The sequence below is a fragment of the Sycon ciliatum genome, chromosome 3 (assembly GCF_964019385.1).
Source record: "Sycon ciliatum chromosome 3, ocSycCili1.1, whole genome shotgun sequence".
Classification (NCBI taxonomy): Eukaryota; Metazoa; Porifera; class Calcarea; order Leucosolenida; family Sycettidae; genus Sycon; species Sycon ciliatum.
In genome coordinates, this window is record NC_088645.1 from 10,137,766 (window position 1) to 10,156,563 (window position 18,798).

General features: G+C 49.6%; 3 protein-coding genes and 1 non-coding gene across 4 annotated transcripts in view; 2 read left to right on the forward strand and 2 right to left on the reverse strand.

Annotated features, from left to right (window-relative positions):
• The window catches only part of LOC135811403 (integumentary mucin C.1-like), an 8,525-nt gene extending 7,265 nt beyond the window's left edge, over positions 1-1,260 (reverse strand). Inside the window, exons 1-2 of the mRNA XM_065324638.1 lie at positions 1,045-1,260; positions 1-51 (exon numbers count right to left, since the gene is read on the reverse strand). The exon at positions 1-51 is cut by the window's left edge and continues 182 nt beyond it. The gene's annotated coding sequence lies outside the window, so the exon portion shown is untranslated. The remainder of the gene's footprint in view (positions 52-1,044) is intronic.
• Positions 1,261-7,239: 5,979 nt separating this feature from the next.
• LOC135811405 (uncharacterized) lies at positions 7,240-14,657 on the forward strand. Its single transcript, XM_065324640.1, has 3 exons — positions 7,240-7,643; positions 11,067-11,353; positions 12,071-14,657. Exons 1-3 carry the CDS (start codon positions 7,491-7,493, stop codon positions 12,213-12,215), a joined length of 585 nt encoding a protein of 194 aa, XP_065180712.1. The 5' UTR covers positions 7,240-7,490; the 3' UTR covers positions 12,216-14,657.
• On the forward strand, positions 9,516-9,597 carry Trnas-gcu (transfer RNA serine (anticodon GCU)). The gene has a single exon. It is a non-coding gene; the product is annotated as a tRNA-Ser (tRNA).
• Positions 14,658-14,877: 220 nt separating the features above from the next.
• Positions 14,878-17,756, reverse strand: LOC135811404 (ferroptosis suppressor protein 1-like). Its single transcript, XM_065324639.1, has 2 exons — positions 16,593-17,756; positions 14,878-16,129 (listed from the first exon to the last, which is right to left on the reverse strand). The coding sequence occupies exons 1-2, from the start codon at positions 17,532-17,534 to the stop codon at positions 15,488-15,490; spliced, it is 1,584 nt and encodes a 527-aa protein (XP_065180711.1). The 5' UTR covers positions 17,535-17,756; the 3' UTR covers positions 14,878-15,487.
• Positions 17,757-18,798: the final 1,042 nt, after the last annotated feature.

Below are 18,798 nucleotides of genomic sequence, written 5' to 3' on the forward strand. Positions count from 1 at the left end.
GACGATCCCGTCGACTGCTTTGATCACGGTCTGTCGGAGTGTGTGGTACCTCTGAATGTAACAAGAAACACATCACGAACGCATGATTAATGACGGCGGAAAGAGAACAAAGCCTCGCAAGAGCACTGCGTGCACTATAAAGGAGCGTTTCATCTGATAAGTTTGTGAAAATACCCTATGCCAAGCCAAGGACTGACTTAGACTTATGACTCTGCCCCTCGCGGCCTGCCCACCAGCGGCAATGTGAGCACCGCTTCCTCCTCACTCGCCATTTCTGCATGGAAGTCGTTCAGGCATTGCGGAATGGATCGATCATCTTTGATACAAGACGTTAGGATATAGTCCCTCCCATGCCTTTTCTCTTCCAGCGAAACTACACGGCAAGCTTCGAGGTTTTCCACAGCAGGAAGATCTTCCTTGAGGCACCACATCAAGGCATCAAGATTTGCGCTCGGTAACAGACTCAGTGAGCCTTTCGGTTGAACGAATTGGGTGGGATTTCTTCACTGAAGCTGAAATGAATCTGACCGAGAACGAAGACGATATTTGACATCCTCGACGACTCCTACCTTCGCCAGGTCCGGGTTGCGAAGATTGGTGATAACCTTCACTTCGAAGAGATTTCAAAAATAGTATGTACAGTGTATTCGCACCCGCGCTGCGTTCGCACTCGCAACGAAAGCGAGCGCGCAAGATCGCCACTAGAGTTCGTCTTTCACCCTCGACTGGGTGGCGTGAATGGCACGCTTTGCTAGCTTCTACAGGTCACTAACCCGAACGAACACATGAAGACATCAGGCCGGAGCGGATTGAGTAACGTCAAGTTCGCTGGCGCACAAAGGCTGCAAATGCATTTTCGACATGCTCACCAGGGACCACCATGTCTGTCTCGGTCGCATCCATTGTCTATCCACACCAAACCTCTCCCAGTCCCAGCCCAAGAATACGATGTGTTTACTGTCGGCCAACAACAGCAGCATCCAACGCACAGCAACGCCATTTCCGCGCACTATCATTACCGACCCCTGGCGGAAACAAACTTACTGTGCAAAGGGCTGCATGGGCATTCCAGTCCTGCTCGTGCAAACGTCGCGATAAACACACTCGCTTCCCCTGCTCGGCAACAAGACTCTACGGTTCGTTTGGAGTCAATCCCCGCTGGTTCTGAACAACGCCGAGTCGAGTCAGTTGACCTGATTGTAAGTAAAGTAAGTATTAGTTGTAGGTTTCGGTTCACCTAAAACTCCATGCCTCATGACAGTTCATGTCTACTCGATCGTAAGAGTCGTAACTGAGCGTGAGTCGCAACGAGCGTGGTCTTCATGTGGACCTTTCGTGGTCTGGTGAGGTGACTGGTCTACATAGTCATTGAGTGAGTCCTGGGCAAGATACCGGTATCGCGTGGAAGTGTGGAAGTTTGGAACTTTACAGCATGTAGCTGAAGTCTAGTGGAAAACGGATGAGTCTACGTGTTATAAAGAACTGATCCGTATTCCCCCGAGACCCCAGCTATATTGTAGAGTTCCTGGTAGAGTCGCACTGATCACGCGCGGCGCTGGGATACACGTAGCACAAGTAACATAGTTACTACAACACACAATATTGGTAACGAATAATTGTGCACCCAGCTGACATTGACAAAAGAACAGCGCTTGATAAGTTGAAGATAACGCATCACCGAAGGGGATTGATTCTCAGTCGTCGATGGTTTCCTGCCAACTTTGCGTTTTATAAATGTCTCAAAGAAATGAAGTGCTAGTTCGCAAAATCAGAAATGTTCTCAGTTGACATAAAGCAAGGTTTAGAAATATGAAAGGAATTCGGGTGGACACACCCATTCCCATAGCGCTGCACATCCGAACCAGTTTCGTTATTCCGTTTTGTCCACCCGAATTCCTTTCACAGATGAAGCTGCAGCAAGCCTCAGCCCTTCTTCAGGTTTAGAAATATTTTCCTTTAATGTCGGAAGTCATTGCGATCGGTTCAAGCAGTCACTCCAAGCTGTGCGAGAGGGATAAAACAAGGCACGGCAATCAATGTAAACAAGTGTCGAGGCGACAATAGTCACAGAATGGCGATCAACAGTACGAGCTGAACCTACATTTTAAAAAGGCTTTGGCATCTAAACCTATTGTCGTCTCCACGCCTATTAATTCCGATCGAGATACACACAGAATGATTAATTTTGCTGAATGCCGTGCTCAAGAAACGTTTCTACTGCTGTAATGTCAAAGCCTTCGAGAAACGTCGGTTCAGCTCTTTCTGTTGATCGCAATTCTAGAAATCAATCTGTATGGAGTTGTTTTTGTTATTGGCATCTACCAGAAGGACTGGATTTCCATGTGAGGGAATTGCTCTTCCATTTTTTTAATTACTTTCAGTGCACCGTGTAATCCCAACAACAGTGCTACTACCCTACTTTTTTGCAGAGATGACAGAATAATTAGATCGCCCTTCTAGTAGTAAGTCGAAATGTCCAAACAGCTCTCTATTAGGACACTGGGTAGGATCGTTAACCGATTTCTCGCAAAATCAGGTACATGTATAATATGTAGCACACTTATAGCCATCTTTCGGAACTGGTTTTCGGGCGGTGTAACCCTATGTAGCCACATTGGTCACAATCTCTGCGGAACGACTACGTGCATTGATTCTTGGTGCTGGTAGCTGGTAGCTGCTGTATGGGGCAGCAGGTGGGTCTTCATGCAGGTAAATATGCAACTCGATCGCTGATTTTTCTTGGATCCAGCGCATACCGACATCATCGGCTACATCTTCGGTCCAATGCTCTTCCTGCTGATCGCTAATCCGAGTACCGCTGTTGAAAGAAACAAACGTAAACAATGAATTTAGGCATTGGCGGATAATGCTCGAAAAGGTGGCAGATTCTGGTCGAAAAGCAGTGAAATTGGCAGAACCATACAAACCTTATGGCGGGCAATTCCTCGAATTCTGCTCCATTTATTTATCCACATACCAAACATGCATGAAACTTACCAGAAAAAGTACCGAATTCAGCCAATTTTTCTGCCGGCAGAATCCGCTCCACCATACCGAGTTATCCGCGTGATCGCAGCCGCAGGAACGCCACCACCCTCTATACTACTCTCTAGGATCAAGATGCAGATGCGCTAAGTGGTGGGAGGTGAGTAGATCAGACCCACCACAAAGACATACATCATTACATGTAAGTGGAGTGGTCAAAGACAACGATTGATTTTTGCCTGTGTATTGAGTTTGACTTTGAGCTACTCAGACAGTCAGAGTAGCTAGGCTGCGGACAACACAGCCGCATGCCGGTCGTCCGAAATCATTGCCGTCACGTGCAGAAGGCGCCGCCGCGACTCTGACACTGTTTCAGGCAGAGACGTGACGTGGCCTTTGCAGCAGGCTTCACTCCTTTCATCCTTGTCTGTTGTCATCCTTTTCATCCTTTCTTTCGTGACAACGGTTATACGTCGAGCAGCTGCATGCTCTGGTTCTGTTGAAAATGTCATCGTCCGAAATGTGTTATTGTGCAGTAGGATCCATTCAGTTATTCGCTCCACTTTGCTCCACAGCAAGGATAGAACCTTCGAAGCGACGATTGGCCTGTGAAATGTCTTGCGATTGTTCTGGGAGACCTAGCAGATATAAAGGCCCAACTCCAAAGCAAGCTCACGAGTAACAGTTGTCTTGAGACTTCTTAGACTTCTTTCTTTGTGGCTGTAATGATTTGAAGAGATTCCGCGCGTTAGGACAATCAACTACCGGTACTAGTAGTTCACCGTGTGTTAGCCCAGCAGTGGCGCTGGATCATTCTTAGCGCTCTGCCATACCGGTAGCGCACAGTAAGCGTTGAACGGCGTACAGGGCAAACAGAGCGGCGCTGACTGGAAGTAGTTATCACCGGGCGAGAAATCAACGCTCGTCAGCTATTGATATCTTGGCTCGTCGCAAGCGAATGGCGAAGAGCACCAGTGGAGATCATCTGTCCATATTATAAATTTAATCTTTCTCCGGTAAATGCATGAGGAATTTATTGCCTAATGTGTACACATAGTCGATCTGAACAAGACGTGAATGTCAACTGGGCGCACTCAACGTAGTCTGCCTGAGTATTTCTGAGACCGGCACTGACCTAGTTGTAGGTGCACTCCGTGCTAGTTTGTGACTGTCAGAAGTATTACCAGTACATACGATGGACACCACCAAAGCCGATGCGACATGTCGCGAGCGACTACAGCAGCTACGTGCGCAGCACGGCAGTTCCCACGGTTCCGACGCCGCTTTGAACGAGGCCATGCGAAAGTTCGCGGATCGCTGCGGACTGACCGCACCGTCATCGTCGTCGGCCAAGCGAGTTGGTCCCGTGCGCCGACGCGGATGCTGTGCGTGTTGCTCTCTGTTCTGGCTGCTGCGGCTGGTGGCGGTGGGGCTTACACTGTGGGCGGTGTGGAGCTCGAGTCCAGCATTACGGACGGGCGTCCACGCTTTCGTCGGCAAGCACTCGTACCACTACTTCTCGCGACCGACGCGCTTCCTGACAATGCCGTTGCTAGAGATGTATCCGGTTACGCTGAAGCGCTGGTTCCATAGTTCGCACTGCTTGGTGAACAACCCCTACTTCAAGCACACCGAGCCGTCCGTCTCCGAGCTGAGCGAGGAGAACGCCAAGGAGGTGAACTGCGCCTGTCACGGCATTCACTCCGCTGATGTTTTAGCCCGCTCGGCATGGGAGGCTCTGACACCGCGCTTCCTGGACGACGGTGGTGTGCCGAGCGTGCTGAGCGATCACGGTCGTAGTATGTCGGCGCCGGAGTTTGCGGCATGGCTGACCGACACCGAGGCCATACTTAACCAGACGACGTGCATGGTGCTGACGCACACCGGCGACGACAACATTGACTACTCGTCGCCGGCTATCCGACCGAATCGAGTGACCCAGGGCCGCGGCAAGGAATTCCTGGGCGTCTCCTGGATGATGTGTCCTGGGGCTATTGGCGCCTCGGAAGTAACCGGCCTGGCAAACGCGATCCCCGAAGCAGAGGCCGCCGGCCTTCAGGCTGCTGATGATATATGGCTGACGGTGGCCATGCGTGGAGATCGGGAACGACGCGCCAACCGTGCGACGCCGTTCGACATGAGCTCGCTGGCGTCGAACTTGCTCGTGCGCGTTTCGCTGATCGTCGGCCAGGTGGACGTTCGCCTGAGTCCGGCCAACTGCCAGCGCTGCATGCCCGTGGAGGTGTCCCTCACGCCCGGCCTCTCCCTGCTGTACAACAGCAGCGTGTGGCTTCACGACCAGATCGTACACAACGCGCATCCCGACGTCTCGGTCACCGTCACCACTGCTTACCGCTGGCCAGTGGCGGAGAACGCGTGGGTGAACGACATGGCCGATAGGTATGGCGAGGATCCAGACGTCATGTTCAAGGGCGCCTCGTAGCACCGTGGCCCGTACAGTGCTGCTCAATGAAACTCGATCGCGTGAAGAAAGTAAGTTAGTCTGCGCCCTGTGTCAGTACACATCCCAATGTTGGCAGGTCTAGGGCTGCACACACTCAGTACCCGGCATGGTGTTGATCGGCTTGATCAGATTCCGTTGATCCGTATTGTACATGTACTTGCTTGTACTTCGCTGCTGAAACATTCATTACCTGAACAGGCCGAAAGCTGATGCCTGCCCTCCGGACATGCAGGGTTCATGTCCGTATCGCGTGTACGCTTTCGTTGTGTGTGTGTGTGTGTGTGTGTGTGTGTGTGTGCGCGTGTGTGTGCGCGTGTGTGGGTGTGTTTGTGGATGCCATTTCCCTCCAATCAAGTTATATTTCAGAATTCGAGAGTATTTTTTTTATGAAAAGGGAACATTATTTTTCAAAGCCTCTATATTGGTGATTGATCAATCACCAGTGTCATTACTAGGGTGTATCTGAAGAGGCTGATTGCAACGCGCAGTTTATCTTTTACCGTACTGTGCGGATAACCGCCCTAAAAGGGCTGCACTCTAAGTGCGATTTGCATCATGGCAAAGTCATGATAGAATCCTCCCTGAATGATCAGCTTCAGGCCAAGACATTCTGCTGACATGACCAGCTTGACATGATTGTAGATTCTCCTTGTTTCGAATTACTTACTATTTTTTTTAAATAATTATACATGTACTTTTGGTCTACGCCTTCCGCAGTGATCAAGCTCTTTCACCTGTTCAGAGCTGGTAACACCCGTTCCATTTATAGAGTCCCCCTATTACAATCATTTTGAATTTATTTGACTTCAGATGTTTCCGATAGCGCACAAGATACTGTGTTGATTGAACTAATTGCTTCCAATAAGTATCGTTTTGTTTTGTCAGTTGTCACCCTGCCAATCGTTTGACTTCTCTCTTCTTGAGTATATTTTTTTCTCAGATGCCTGGGAACAGAGTGCGTGCTTGGTGGGAGGAGTTTGGTATAGCTAGGTGGCGTGTCATGAGTGCTGTGCTCGCGGTGTGTGTGTGTGTGTGTGTGTGTGTGTGTGTGTGTGTGTGTGTGTGTGTGTGTGTGTGTGTGTGTGTGTGTGTGCGTAGTCCGTGTATGTGCATGATGCACATGATCATACATATATATGATGCATATACATGGTCGAAAGGTCGAAAAATTATTCCCGAAATGACGTCAAACGGTCCGAACATTCCCGAAATGACGTCAAACGGTCCTGATACTCCTGAAATGACGTCAAACGGTCCTGATGGCCTGATTATGCCCGCGGCGGGAAGATGGCCATGGCCCCGGCGACGATCACGTGTCGTGTAAGAAAATAATTATTATGCTTCTGATATGACCAGTTATCGTATGGTTATGTACACAATGGTGCATGAGGCATCGAGGGTAGCCTCGGGGTAGTCATAATGACTGTATTCATGCAGTCATGCAAAATAAAATTACTACTGTAAATCGACAAATTTTGGCCGGTGAGAAACTTTGGCCGATCTCGAAATGAAACTTTTGGCCGTGATCAAACTAATTACTTTTATTTGGCCGACTGGGGTTCAATCTTGCATCTGTTGACTCTCTGATAAACTTTGGCCTGCGATTTACTTTGGCCGGTTGGCACCAAGCAGCGAAATCAGCGAAATTAAATTGCCAGCGAAAATTAGTTGATTTACAGTAGTCGAAAACATTATTGAACACTGCGCTACTACATGATAGTATACCGGTAGTATGAGTAGCAATACGATTAGATTTTGACCGAAGTAACAGGTTTTTATAGTTGGCAGACTTTCATTTCGAACAAGCTGCCAGAAGTGATTAGGCTCTACAATACGCACTGGAACGCCTGGCGCTGACAAAGATTATCACCCAGGATTAGTTGCGAAGTATGCAGGAACGGAGATGTGAATCTTGTCCTCCCCTCTCAAACAGAAACAATGATCCTGTGGCTGTACTGTAGATCTGGCTTTCTTTGATTTCAAAACGTGACATGACTGTACATACTCAATATTTGAATTTCCCGCAAATTTCCAGTGAAAAATGGAATCGTATGATTATCGTATTCCGACAGCAAATTCTTCTTCTCGCTACGTTCAGTCTCATCGCGATGTGGAGGCCCAGAAAGCTGTGGCACTGGAACAGTGTTTGAAGGACAAGCGTCTGGCGGAACAGCTGGCTGGACGAAGTAGTGTGGTAAGAATCTTCGGAGAGCTAGTAACAAATCTTGGAAAAAAAATTTAATCTTGAAAGCTGGGTGATTATAGTACAGCGTACGGACCAGTTTTGATGGTCTGCAGTTGAAACCAGGGAGTCCTAAAAAGTAGTTTACGACTACCTGGTTGAAACATAAGTCAGCATACATATTATCTAGCCTTGCCTGCAGCCACTATCACAGCTTCCAGATACATGACAAGGGCGTCGGTCGGAAGGCCGTAGAGGTACGGTCAGCCACCTACAGTACAATTTGCTCCGGCGTGGGGTTTGGGGTGCCGTATGTTCCGGAGTATAAGCCGCACTGGAGTATATGCTGCACCCCCCCCCCAATTTTTTGCGACGAAATACCGACATCTACCCTATTTATCACCCAAAGGGTTAATTTGATCATCGGAGTATAAGCCGCCGCCCCCCCCCCCCTTTTTGGGTGAATTGTGTGTGTTCAAAGTGCGGCCTATACTCAGGAAAGTATGGAATCTCCGCTGAAAAGTTATTGCCCAACTCAGTGCATATGATTGCTTCACAGGGCACCCGGGACACGGAACACTGGTACCGTCAATACCGCAGTGACTGGGGACGTACTAAAAAAGCGGTGGTTTAGTACTCCCCTGGTAGTGACCCGCATAGCATGGCCGACACTCCCGCATGAGAGCCGCTGAGGTCACATGACAACGTGTGCGTGCAGTCGCAACACAAATCCAAAGCCTAAGCAGAGCATTCCCAAGCAAACAGGGCGTGCAGCTGCTCAACATGTTGAGTTGTCCACTTGTCACAGCCTGCACTCCTCGTTTCTCTGCGGCAACACCGACCGTGGGAAACCTATGTGCATACCGTCTTTCCTCAAATATAAGTCGCACCTTCTTGCGCTATACAGTGTAGTTCAAGGGCAAAGAAGGGAGTGCGACTTGCAATCGAGTGTGACTTCCTACTTATGTGAAGTTGTTGAAACAATATGGCCGAAACCTGAAAATGGGTGTGCGATCGGGGAAATGCGGCACCGGGTTACAGTACTACAGTCCATTCACAGAAAGATGGGCCCTGGCTCTGGTGAGCTGCCGTATTTGGCGATTTTTCAAGATTTTATCGTACACAGTGCAGTGCTGCGAAATTTGAAATTTGAAAAAGGGTCCAAAAGGGTTCCTGAACTGGGGTTCGAACTGCACAATGCACTCTTGCAGGCAGGGTCAAACGGCCTGGATTTTTATGGTTTTTCCCAATTCAGTGCTATTGGGGCAAAACCTGGCCGAAATCCTATGCTTGCTAAGGCTTGCTTTTTGGAGAAATAGACTTCAGAAACATAATTGGAAGAGGATTCCATAGGGGATTGTAGAAAAAAATTCTACAAAAACTCAATGTTTGACCCATTTATGGCCAGAAGCTAGAAGTCGATCTTTTTCTGAATGGACTGTAGGTGTTTCTCCTCTCCGCCACATGCTCTGGGAAAAGCCGCGAAACGGCCCAGAGTTTGTGCTGCTCACGCCATCAAGGTGTGCCGGAATTCCGTGCCCTTTGTCAGTGGGCCATGGCACGTGTGCTTCATTGGCACCGGGCAAGGCTGTTTTGTTTCGCCCTGAACTTGCTTAGGAGTTAGAACACCATCAGTTAAGTCCATTCTGATTCCTGCTTTTCATGAGATGCCAAGTGGCTGTTGTAGTTTCTGGCAAAGGAGACTTGATGTCGGTGGCATTTTTACTTTTTTGTTTACACTGATTGCAAATCACAAGGGGTTATCGTCTTCTTATCGACTGGCATTGTGTCCCCCCTCCCCCTTTCCCTCTACCCCAATTTGTTAGTCACACTGCTTGTGAAATTGTATCAAGGAAGTTTGTTGCCTTTGATTGATCGTCAAGTGACGAGGTGGCCGAGTGGTTAAGGCGATGGACTGCTAATCCATTGGGCTCTGCCCGCGTGGGTTCGAATCCCATCTTCGTCGGGACTTTTTTTTGACCTTTCCGAAATGGGTAGGAAAACCAGTGAAAGGTTGTACCAAGAGTACATAACCCCCCAGAGTGTGCAACGCCGATCCAGCTCTGTGTAGGGTCTTGGTCGAGCGGAATCGGATCTTCTGATGTCATGCGTACACTTCACACCAGCGCTAGCGCAAGGCCGGTCTCGAGGCAGGGCACCATTGTTTTGATCCAAGAGTACCCGCGACTTCCCGGGTTCCCCTCAGATGTGTACGGTATTATGACGCAAAGATCCGATTCCGCTCGACCAAGACCCTATGCAGAGCTGGATCAGGCGTTGCACACTCTGGGGGGTTATGTACTCTTGGTTGTACCGAGAGTACATAGCCCCCCAGAGTGTGCAACTCCCACGTACCCTGCTGTCCCGGCAGAATTTCAAGTTGACGTCATTATTTATGACACAATGCTCCTTGCACCAGTGATTTACAACATGTGTACGGGTGTCAATGCATCACACGTTTTTCTTTGCAATAATTTGTACAGGATCAGATCGGCTTCGGTCAACCACAGGTTCCGGATTCGTCTGATAATCCGTGTACAGTGCGCATTGCATCATCAAAATGACGTCAACCTGTCGGGACAGCACCCATAGTCGAGTTGCACACTCTGGGGTGGGGTTATGTACTCTTGGTTGTACCAAGAGTATTTAAGGCCAAGCCAAAGATTATCGTCCCTGCTCGTCACAAATTTGGGGGCCGCCCGGGAAATTTTATTTATTTTCGGAGCTACATACGGAAACCAAGCAGTTTCACTTTTTCACAGTGAAGCCTGACGGGAACATCGATTTGGGTCCCATACTCGTACAGTCAGACCTCGCTTATCCGGTCCTCATTTATCCGGATCCCTCACCATCCGGAAGAAAATTGTTGGTCACCGATTTACAGCAATGCTATGCACACACACCGTGTGTGTTTTCGATTATCCGGTTCCCTCGCCCATCCGGATATTTTTGTGGAAAACGGATGTGTGCGGTTAAGCGAGGTCTGACTGTACACATTTTGAAGAATGTAACCAAGCTTGGCACACTGTTCACAAAATGTGCATTGTTTCTGGAGTACTGTTTGGTTGGCGTGAGGCTGCTCCATGTGCACCAGCTGGTCGTCCCTGTTCTAGATCGTACCAACCAAACACACTCTCAGGGATCAAACAATAATGCATAAAAAATAAAATCCGCCCACCCTCCCCATTTTTCTGAAAAAGGGACGATCATCAAGTATATTCTTTGGCTTAGCCTAAACAAGTGTTTAATCCCGCTTGGTTTGGCCCACTGTGGATTTTCTGTTGACGCTTTGTGCCCGTTTTGCCTATACACATTCCACCAACTGTTCAGTTAGTTGCCGCTATCTTTTCCCGCTGCATGCGTGGACTTGAGGTTGACACACTTTTGTCTTTTCCAGTGAAATTCTTCTCCGCTTCGCTTGTGTTGTCGGTACAGGTGGTGAACGTTCCGCGGTCTTCTCACCGCTACACGGGACTCATACCGCTGCAAGATGAGCCGGCATTGGATCAGAGCTGCTCGCCTCCTGCGGCGAGCAAAAAATCGACGAAGCGCTCACCGGCGACATCTAACCGAGTTGCACCGAAGCCGTCCGCGTCGCGTACATGTACGTCAAAGTTCCCCGAAGGCTGTGAAAGCAGGGCTGTGTCGGCGAAAAGCAGTTCAGAGCGGACTGGCGCAGGCACATGTGTCGAGAAGCATGTCGTGGACAAGTACCTGGCGTTGTATCCTTGCCGATCTGTCTGTGTTATGTGCTGTGTGTGTGTGTGTGTTTTGGGGGTGGGGCATGGATGTGTGTGTGTGTGTGTGTATGTGTATTGGGGGGGGGGGGGTGCATGTGTGTGCATGTGTGCGTGCATGCATGGGCGTGAGAGAGACAGAGACATATTTAAACTTCCGCCTCTGGTGCTATCACCTTCACGAATGTAAGGGAGATATACACTCGTACGTGTACATGTCTAATATACATACATGTGTTTACTTACATGGGCCACTGGCGGGAACGTGCACACACACACACACATACACACACACCACACACAAACATGCACACACGCACACAAGCACACACACACAAGCACACCCACACACAAGCACACACACACACACACACACACACACACACACACACACACACACACACACACACACACACACACACACACACACACAAGCATACACACACACACACACACGCATGCATGCACGCACACACACACACACACACACACACACATACAAACACACATGCGCCCGCTCACCCACACACACGCACGCTCTCTCTCACACACATGCGCACACGCGCGCGTGCACACACACACACACACACACACACACACACACACACACACACACACACACACATGAAGCGCTTCAACAAGTGCGTAACCCCTTCCCTCCGTGCGCCATTCGTCCTGTTTCTTAACTGCACTGTGCTTCAGCTGCTCTGCCGACCTTTTCCCTGGCGCCGTTCACATCCCGCCGCCGATCAAGACGAAGTCACAGCAATCAGCCACCACTCTGTGCACCGTTGCCCCACCAGCTACCACTGCATTTGACCTGTACAAAGCATTGCATCCCGCTTGACCTTGACGCTGCTGCCGGTGAAACTAGCCATCACCAGCCCTGTGTGGGTGTGTAGCAAGGGCACTTGGAGAGCAAGGACACCGTTCCATGGCGGGCTACTGGAAAAACTAAATGCCTCGTCCATAGCACGTCCCTCATCTCCCGCTGGTCCGGCTTATGTTATCCGTGAGGTACGTCGTCTGAGTTGGGTTTGTGTCGCGTTGTGTTGCCAGGAGATCGCTGCTATTCTGTGTGGTCTACTAGAGCCTGGACGAAAACCGAGTATTTACCTGAGCTTCGAGCTGAGTTTTCGCTAAAGCTTCGGAATTTGCGGGCAGCTACAGCCAAAGCCTGATCATGTTCGTGGGTACTTGTCTAGTACCTATACATTGCTATGTCTAACATAGCTGTTCGCTATCATCGCTTCCGCGATGGGCAGGTCTGAGGTCTGAGGTCTGAGCACCTATACTGTAAGACATGTAATTGTAGGTGCATTATAATGTCGGTGCCAGGAATCTGCCAGGTGTCAGGTGTAATGACGTAGAATTAGGTGACCAGCACTCCCTTCACATACAGTGCATACTCTAGTGCCTTTTAGTTGTAATTTAAATATAGGCGCCTGGTTTCTCTACCCATATCACCGAAATTAGAGTTACACCGAAAATGCCATGTGTTTAGAGTATTGTACGTTGTAATTGTGAAGTCAGAACTGTTGTGGGATTACTGTCACCAGGTGATTGGCACTGGTGGTGCTCTACTTTGATACCCGTGTTCTACTACACGGATACGCGCTGCATCTGCCACCCTGGTATCACAGGCATGGGGTGGTGGTCTGGCACGAGCGAAACTTCCTAAGCTGGTTGTGTGTGTTCTCAACGCAATTGTATAGCCGGTGGTAACGCGGACGTGCGGACTTTACTACTACACGAATCGTGTGGCCAGCGTCCTGTACGTGTACAGTGAAAGCCGCTTAGTACGCACGGGGTGTAAGACGTACTATTGTCCAGTGCGTACGTTTAGCAGTTGACGAAAAATTGGCACACATGATTGCAGCGTGGGTGTAGTAAGTACGGTAGTAGGTTGGCTAGGAAGTACTTTTCCGTGCTCGCTTGTGGGTACGTCTTATCAGGTTTTGACTGTGTACCGATGACAGCATGTCACACGGCCAAGGACGCACTGGCCAGCCACTATCAAGCAAGGCTTGCGTATACTCTGTACGTGTACTGTGTACTGTGTGTATTGTATAGCACGTTATCTGCTGGTGTAACTTGAATTTCCGTAATTTTGTTAGAGAAACTAGGCACCTAGATTTAGATAACATGTAAAAGGCAGTGAAGTATGCAATGTACGTGAAGGGTAGGCTGGTCATCTAATTTTACATGACACCTGAAACCTGGTAGGTCCCTGACACTGAAATTTAAATACACCTAAAACTGCATGTTGTACACTATGTATGTGCCATCCGGTGGCTGTGTGAGGGTATTGCAGGTCACTGGTATCGTGAACTTGTGATTCCGCTCTACGTTGCCTTGTGGGTGCGTACCGAGCGTGTGACACTTGTCCGCGGTGCGCCACCCGTTTGCCAGGCCGCGCGCGCACACACACAGCTGCGGCCTGTGCAGATAGCGGCGTGCGGTCTTGCCGGCCTGTACAGATACCGGGTATTTTCTGGCTGGTGGTGTCTCTGTGTAGAAGTCTTTGTCCATTTGATTCATCACAACAGGCAATGCTAGAAGTCTATGGCCGGTTGATTCATCACCGTTAATTTGATCATCGTAATATAATGCGCACGTTTTTTTTTTTTTGTGATGAATTGCTGGTGCGGCTTATACTCCGGAAAGTACGGTACTTCCAAGTGATCGTGATGGTGCAGACATGACGAACCCGCAGGAACTGTAGAGAATAAAGTCAGTTCTGAACTGAACACACATAGTGCACCATTGGCAAGGGTTAGGTAAGCTTGAGCATTTTTATCGCCATCTACTGAGCTCTGTCGCAATATTTTACATCTACTGAGTATTGCGAATTTGTTGTTTTCATGGTGTCGATCTGGTAGAAGTCTACACCCGATCAAGTAACTATTAGTACAGTACTGGTCAATGAAATCCAGCCACGCCTTGCACCATTACACAGCCCGGTGTTCACAGGTCACGATGCCCAGCGCGTACTTGATGGATGCGACCGGATTTCACTGCGCAGCACTGTGCTTACATGCAGTGTCAAGAGTCCGTTTATGCAGTCTTGCCAGTATGGACAGTGTGCTAAAGCGTTCTCCAGCATTCAGGGCACGCGAAAACACTGCAGCTATGTACACACCCATGCGTGCATCACAGGAACAGATGCACCCGAGCTGCACACCCACTCACCATGCATGCATCACAAGAAGTGAAGAACACACTGGAGCTGCCTGCACAGTGCACACAAACACATGCATTGGAGCTGCATGCACACACACACACACACACACACACACACATACACACACCCATGGATGTATGCCGTGGAGATTTTCTCCTGGTATTTTAAAGGCAGGAAACAGAAGCAGAAAAAACGTACCGCGTACGTAACAGCACAAGTGCAAAGACGTCTGTGCACACCAGCCAGCCTCCGCAGCCCTGCTGGCCGCATACCGCACAGCAAGCACACGCGTACACTGGCCGTTCTGCTGAACAACGCGACGACGTCACAGAATCATAAACGCTACATGATGAATAAGAGAATCTAAGTGTCCACGCAGGTACACCAACACCTACACCGGCCGTTGCAATGTGTCTTTAGGCCAGAGAGCAAAAATACACGTAATTCGAAGTACAAGATCAGTAACAAGTCTAGGAAAATATAAAACAAAATGCTATATTGTAGTGGCAATTGGTGAGCACTTCTCTAGTCCATATCCCACATTGAATCCACACGGTGTCATTTGACCAAACAAGAAGAAGAAAAGAATCGGGAACGCGACAGCCTACAAGCACCCCGATCGGTCCTAACAATGATACAAGGAAGATAATACACGGTGTAAACCTCTCTAGGTTGTTAGTGCAGGGAATAATCATCAATGGAAGATAGAGAAATGGCGCCAGCACTGGAAGTGGGGGAAAGAAGGTGAAAGGAAAGCGAGTGAAAGAAACTTGGGAACTCACGGAAGATAAGAAACGGAAATATTGCAGGGGGATAAGGCAATGAGAGAGAGAGTGAGAGAGAGAGGGGGGGGGGGGGGGGAGGGGAGGAGAGAGAGAGAGATGTCCGGTTGAGAATGGATTTGCTAAGGTGGAATGCGATGATGCTTTAGTTCCTTATTCCTCAGTGCTTTGTGCTGGCACCTCACTTGCATCTTCAGCTTTCTTCTCCTCTTGCTCCTCAGCAGCTGCCTCAGATGTCTCAGTGGCTTCATCTACTGCAGGTTTGGACTCCTCAGCCTCAGGTTTGGACTCCTCAACCTTTTCCGAGGCTTCTCCTGCTGCCTGCTCATCGGAAGCTTCGGCTTCCTTGGTGGGCTCGTCTACAGCTGCGGGCTCTTCAGTGGCAGCTGTGGGCTCTTCCGTGGCAGCTGCGGGCTCTTCGGTGGCAGCTGCGGGCTGCTCTGTTGTTTCAGCAGCAGCGTCGGCTGCAGCAGCAGCAGCTGGTTGCTCTGTGCTGGCTGGCTGATCCTCGGCAGCGGGTGCGGCTTGAGCAGATTTATTTGCGCGTGCGGGGACGGCGGGTAGCTTGGGGTAGGTGGGTGCCGGCCGGACGCCAAAGTCGCCGCACAGTTTGCCGGTGAGCAGATCGTGTGCCTTCATCTTCTTGCAGACAAACGTGGGCAGCGCCGAGCCGTGATACATTCCGATGCCGTCAATACGGCCGATCGGCACCACCATGGTGGGTTTGGTGTGGCTACACTGATAGACCTTCTTCGGCTTGCCATTGAGCAGTGCCTTCATCATACTGATCAAGTACTGTGTACACAAAATATAATAGCACAAAACAAATAAATAAATCACACGTGTGCGGAATTGACATGCGTGTATGAGAGAGAGAGAGAGAGAGAGAGAGAGAGAGAGAGAGAGAGAGAGAGAGAGAGAGAGAGAGAGAGAGAGAGAGAGAGAGAGAGAGAGAGAGAGAGAGAGAGAGAGAGAGAGAGAGAGAGAGAGAGAGAGAAAGCTACAGACAGATCGCAGCACCAATGTAACTAAATGAAATGAACAACAACCATGTGAATTCAGATACACCACACACATGAAAATCCCAAAGGTGGGTATGTTGTCCAGTGGACCAAGCACTGCAATGTCTTCATGTGGCTATGATATGTGCATACGTGAAGCAACCGGGGCACACACCCAGTGTGCGCACCCCCCCCCCCCCCCCCCCCACACACACGCGCATACACACACACACGCGCATACACACACACACACTTACCACAGCCTGATCTGTGCAGTGCAATGCCATCTTAGGCACGGGCCGATTGTTGCAGTCGCCAATAGCAAAGATATTCTCCTCTCCCTGAACTTGCAAGAACTCATCAACCTTCACGTAGCCTTTCTCGTCGATTTGCTCCGCCGATAAAGATCCAGAATACGCTCCCTTGTTTGGGAACACACCGATGCAAGGAAACACAAGGTCTGCTTCAATCTGCTCATTCTTATCAGTCGATAGCGTCACTGGGCCGGGAATGCTGACGGAGTTGAGGGCGTGGTCGGAGAGGCTTTCCACCACCGACGACAGGTCCACCTTCTGGCCGAGCACGAGGCGCACACCGAGCGCATCCAGCTTCTGCTGCACGCCACGCCTCATCTTCATCGGCATGTCGTCGGCGAGAAGGCTGTCGTAGCTGTGGATCAGCGTCACCTCTTTGTCAGGATGCTCTACGGCGATCTCTGCAGCCAGCTCCACGCCGACTGCTCCGCCGCCGACGATCGAGATGCGCTTTGCCGCGCACAGCCTCTCTCGGCACTCGTCGTACGCGCGCACGATCTCCTCCTTGCCCTTTGCAAGCACGTCCACGGGTACCTTGGCCGGGAAAGCACACTGCGAGCCTGTGGCCAGGACCAGGTAGTCGTATTTCACGGCCTCCTCCACTCCCTCCACCGTCACCGTCTTCTCCTCCTTATTAAATCCGGTCACCTTGCCTCTGACCTGCTTGAGTTCGCGAGAGTGACCCTCTCGATCCAGAAGCACCATGTCGCTCCATCCAGGCAGGACCACGGTACGAAGGCTGGCCAAGGACTGGTGCAGGAATGGAGACGAGTCGATCAAGGTCACATTGCAAGCACTTGCGATTCCTCGCGCCAACTGGATACCAGCAAATCCACCGCCGACAACCACCACGGATACGTCCTGACGAGACTGCGAGTGCCCCATTATTTTATTTCAGGCGACTAAGCAGAAGATCCAAGCAAAATAAAGTAGCGACGTAGTCGTAGGGTCTAGGTGCAGCAAGAGGCAGAGGAGCGTACTAAGGTGTGAGTTGCACAGCTTCTGTGAACGCATCTAACTGGAAAAACTGCAGGCAGCCCGACCAGTTCATTCAAAGAGAAGGGTTCAAGTCAAGGAGGAACTCAACACTCCACTACAGCATTCGGGCTCGATCGCGATCGCATCGAGCCAAAAGTCGTCAACAACCTGGCTCAAGTCAAGTCAAGTCTCAAGATCATTCTTTTTGAAGAGCCACGTGATGTACCACACTGGTGAATGCAATGGCTCCGTCAAGAGTACATAAGTTATAACCCATGAACCCCCCGGGGGGTTATCATGGTTATGTACCAGGCTTTTTTTTTTTTTTTTTTTTTTTTTTTTTTTTTTTTATGTACCAGGCTTGACTGCAGTCAGTACTACTACAGTAGGTCTACGTACAGATGGTACAGATCAGTGAATGCCATGGCCCATGGATGTTCACCATGATCACGTGGTCAGCCCAGTGAATGGCGTGCATTCCGTCACTTGCAAGCGCGCGCGCGCGCAGCATGCAAGCAGGGAGATGCAAGAGTACTCTTGCTGATACATGACAATCATGTATCAGCAAGACTAAGACTAGTAAGAGATTGTACATGTAGCGGCAAGATTAAGAGTGGTCATGTATCAGCAAGAGATTGTACATGTAGCGGCAAGAGTGGAATAAGACATGTTTTAGCTGATCGCGGCCCAGGCCCAGATGGTGTTTATCTACTCTTGCTGACAATAATGATAGTGATTGGACTCGTAGAGAGGGTCTACTAGTACGAGTCGTACTACTCGGACTCCCTGCTTGCTGCAGGGCATGCACTTGCAGTGCAGTCACTCAGTGGCGGAGACGGCCCATGAATGTAGCAATAAAAACTGCTTTATGGCAGTTTTCTAAAAAAGGTTATTGTGTTCTAGTCCATGGACCCAGTCTAAAAAGTAAGAAATTAACGAAATGTGATAGCTGAAAATTAAAATTTCACACAAAACCTCACAATAATCACACACAGAATGAAAAGATACATGCAGAAGACCTTTTCCCCTCGTGATCCTCTTTCCTATGCATGCATGTTGCCAATTGTTGGAGCAGTACAAGTTTAGTGTTGAAAGCAGCATTTCAAGTGTTGTGATTATTGTGAGGTTTTGTGTGAAATTTTAATTTTCAGCTATCACATTTCGTTAATTT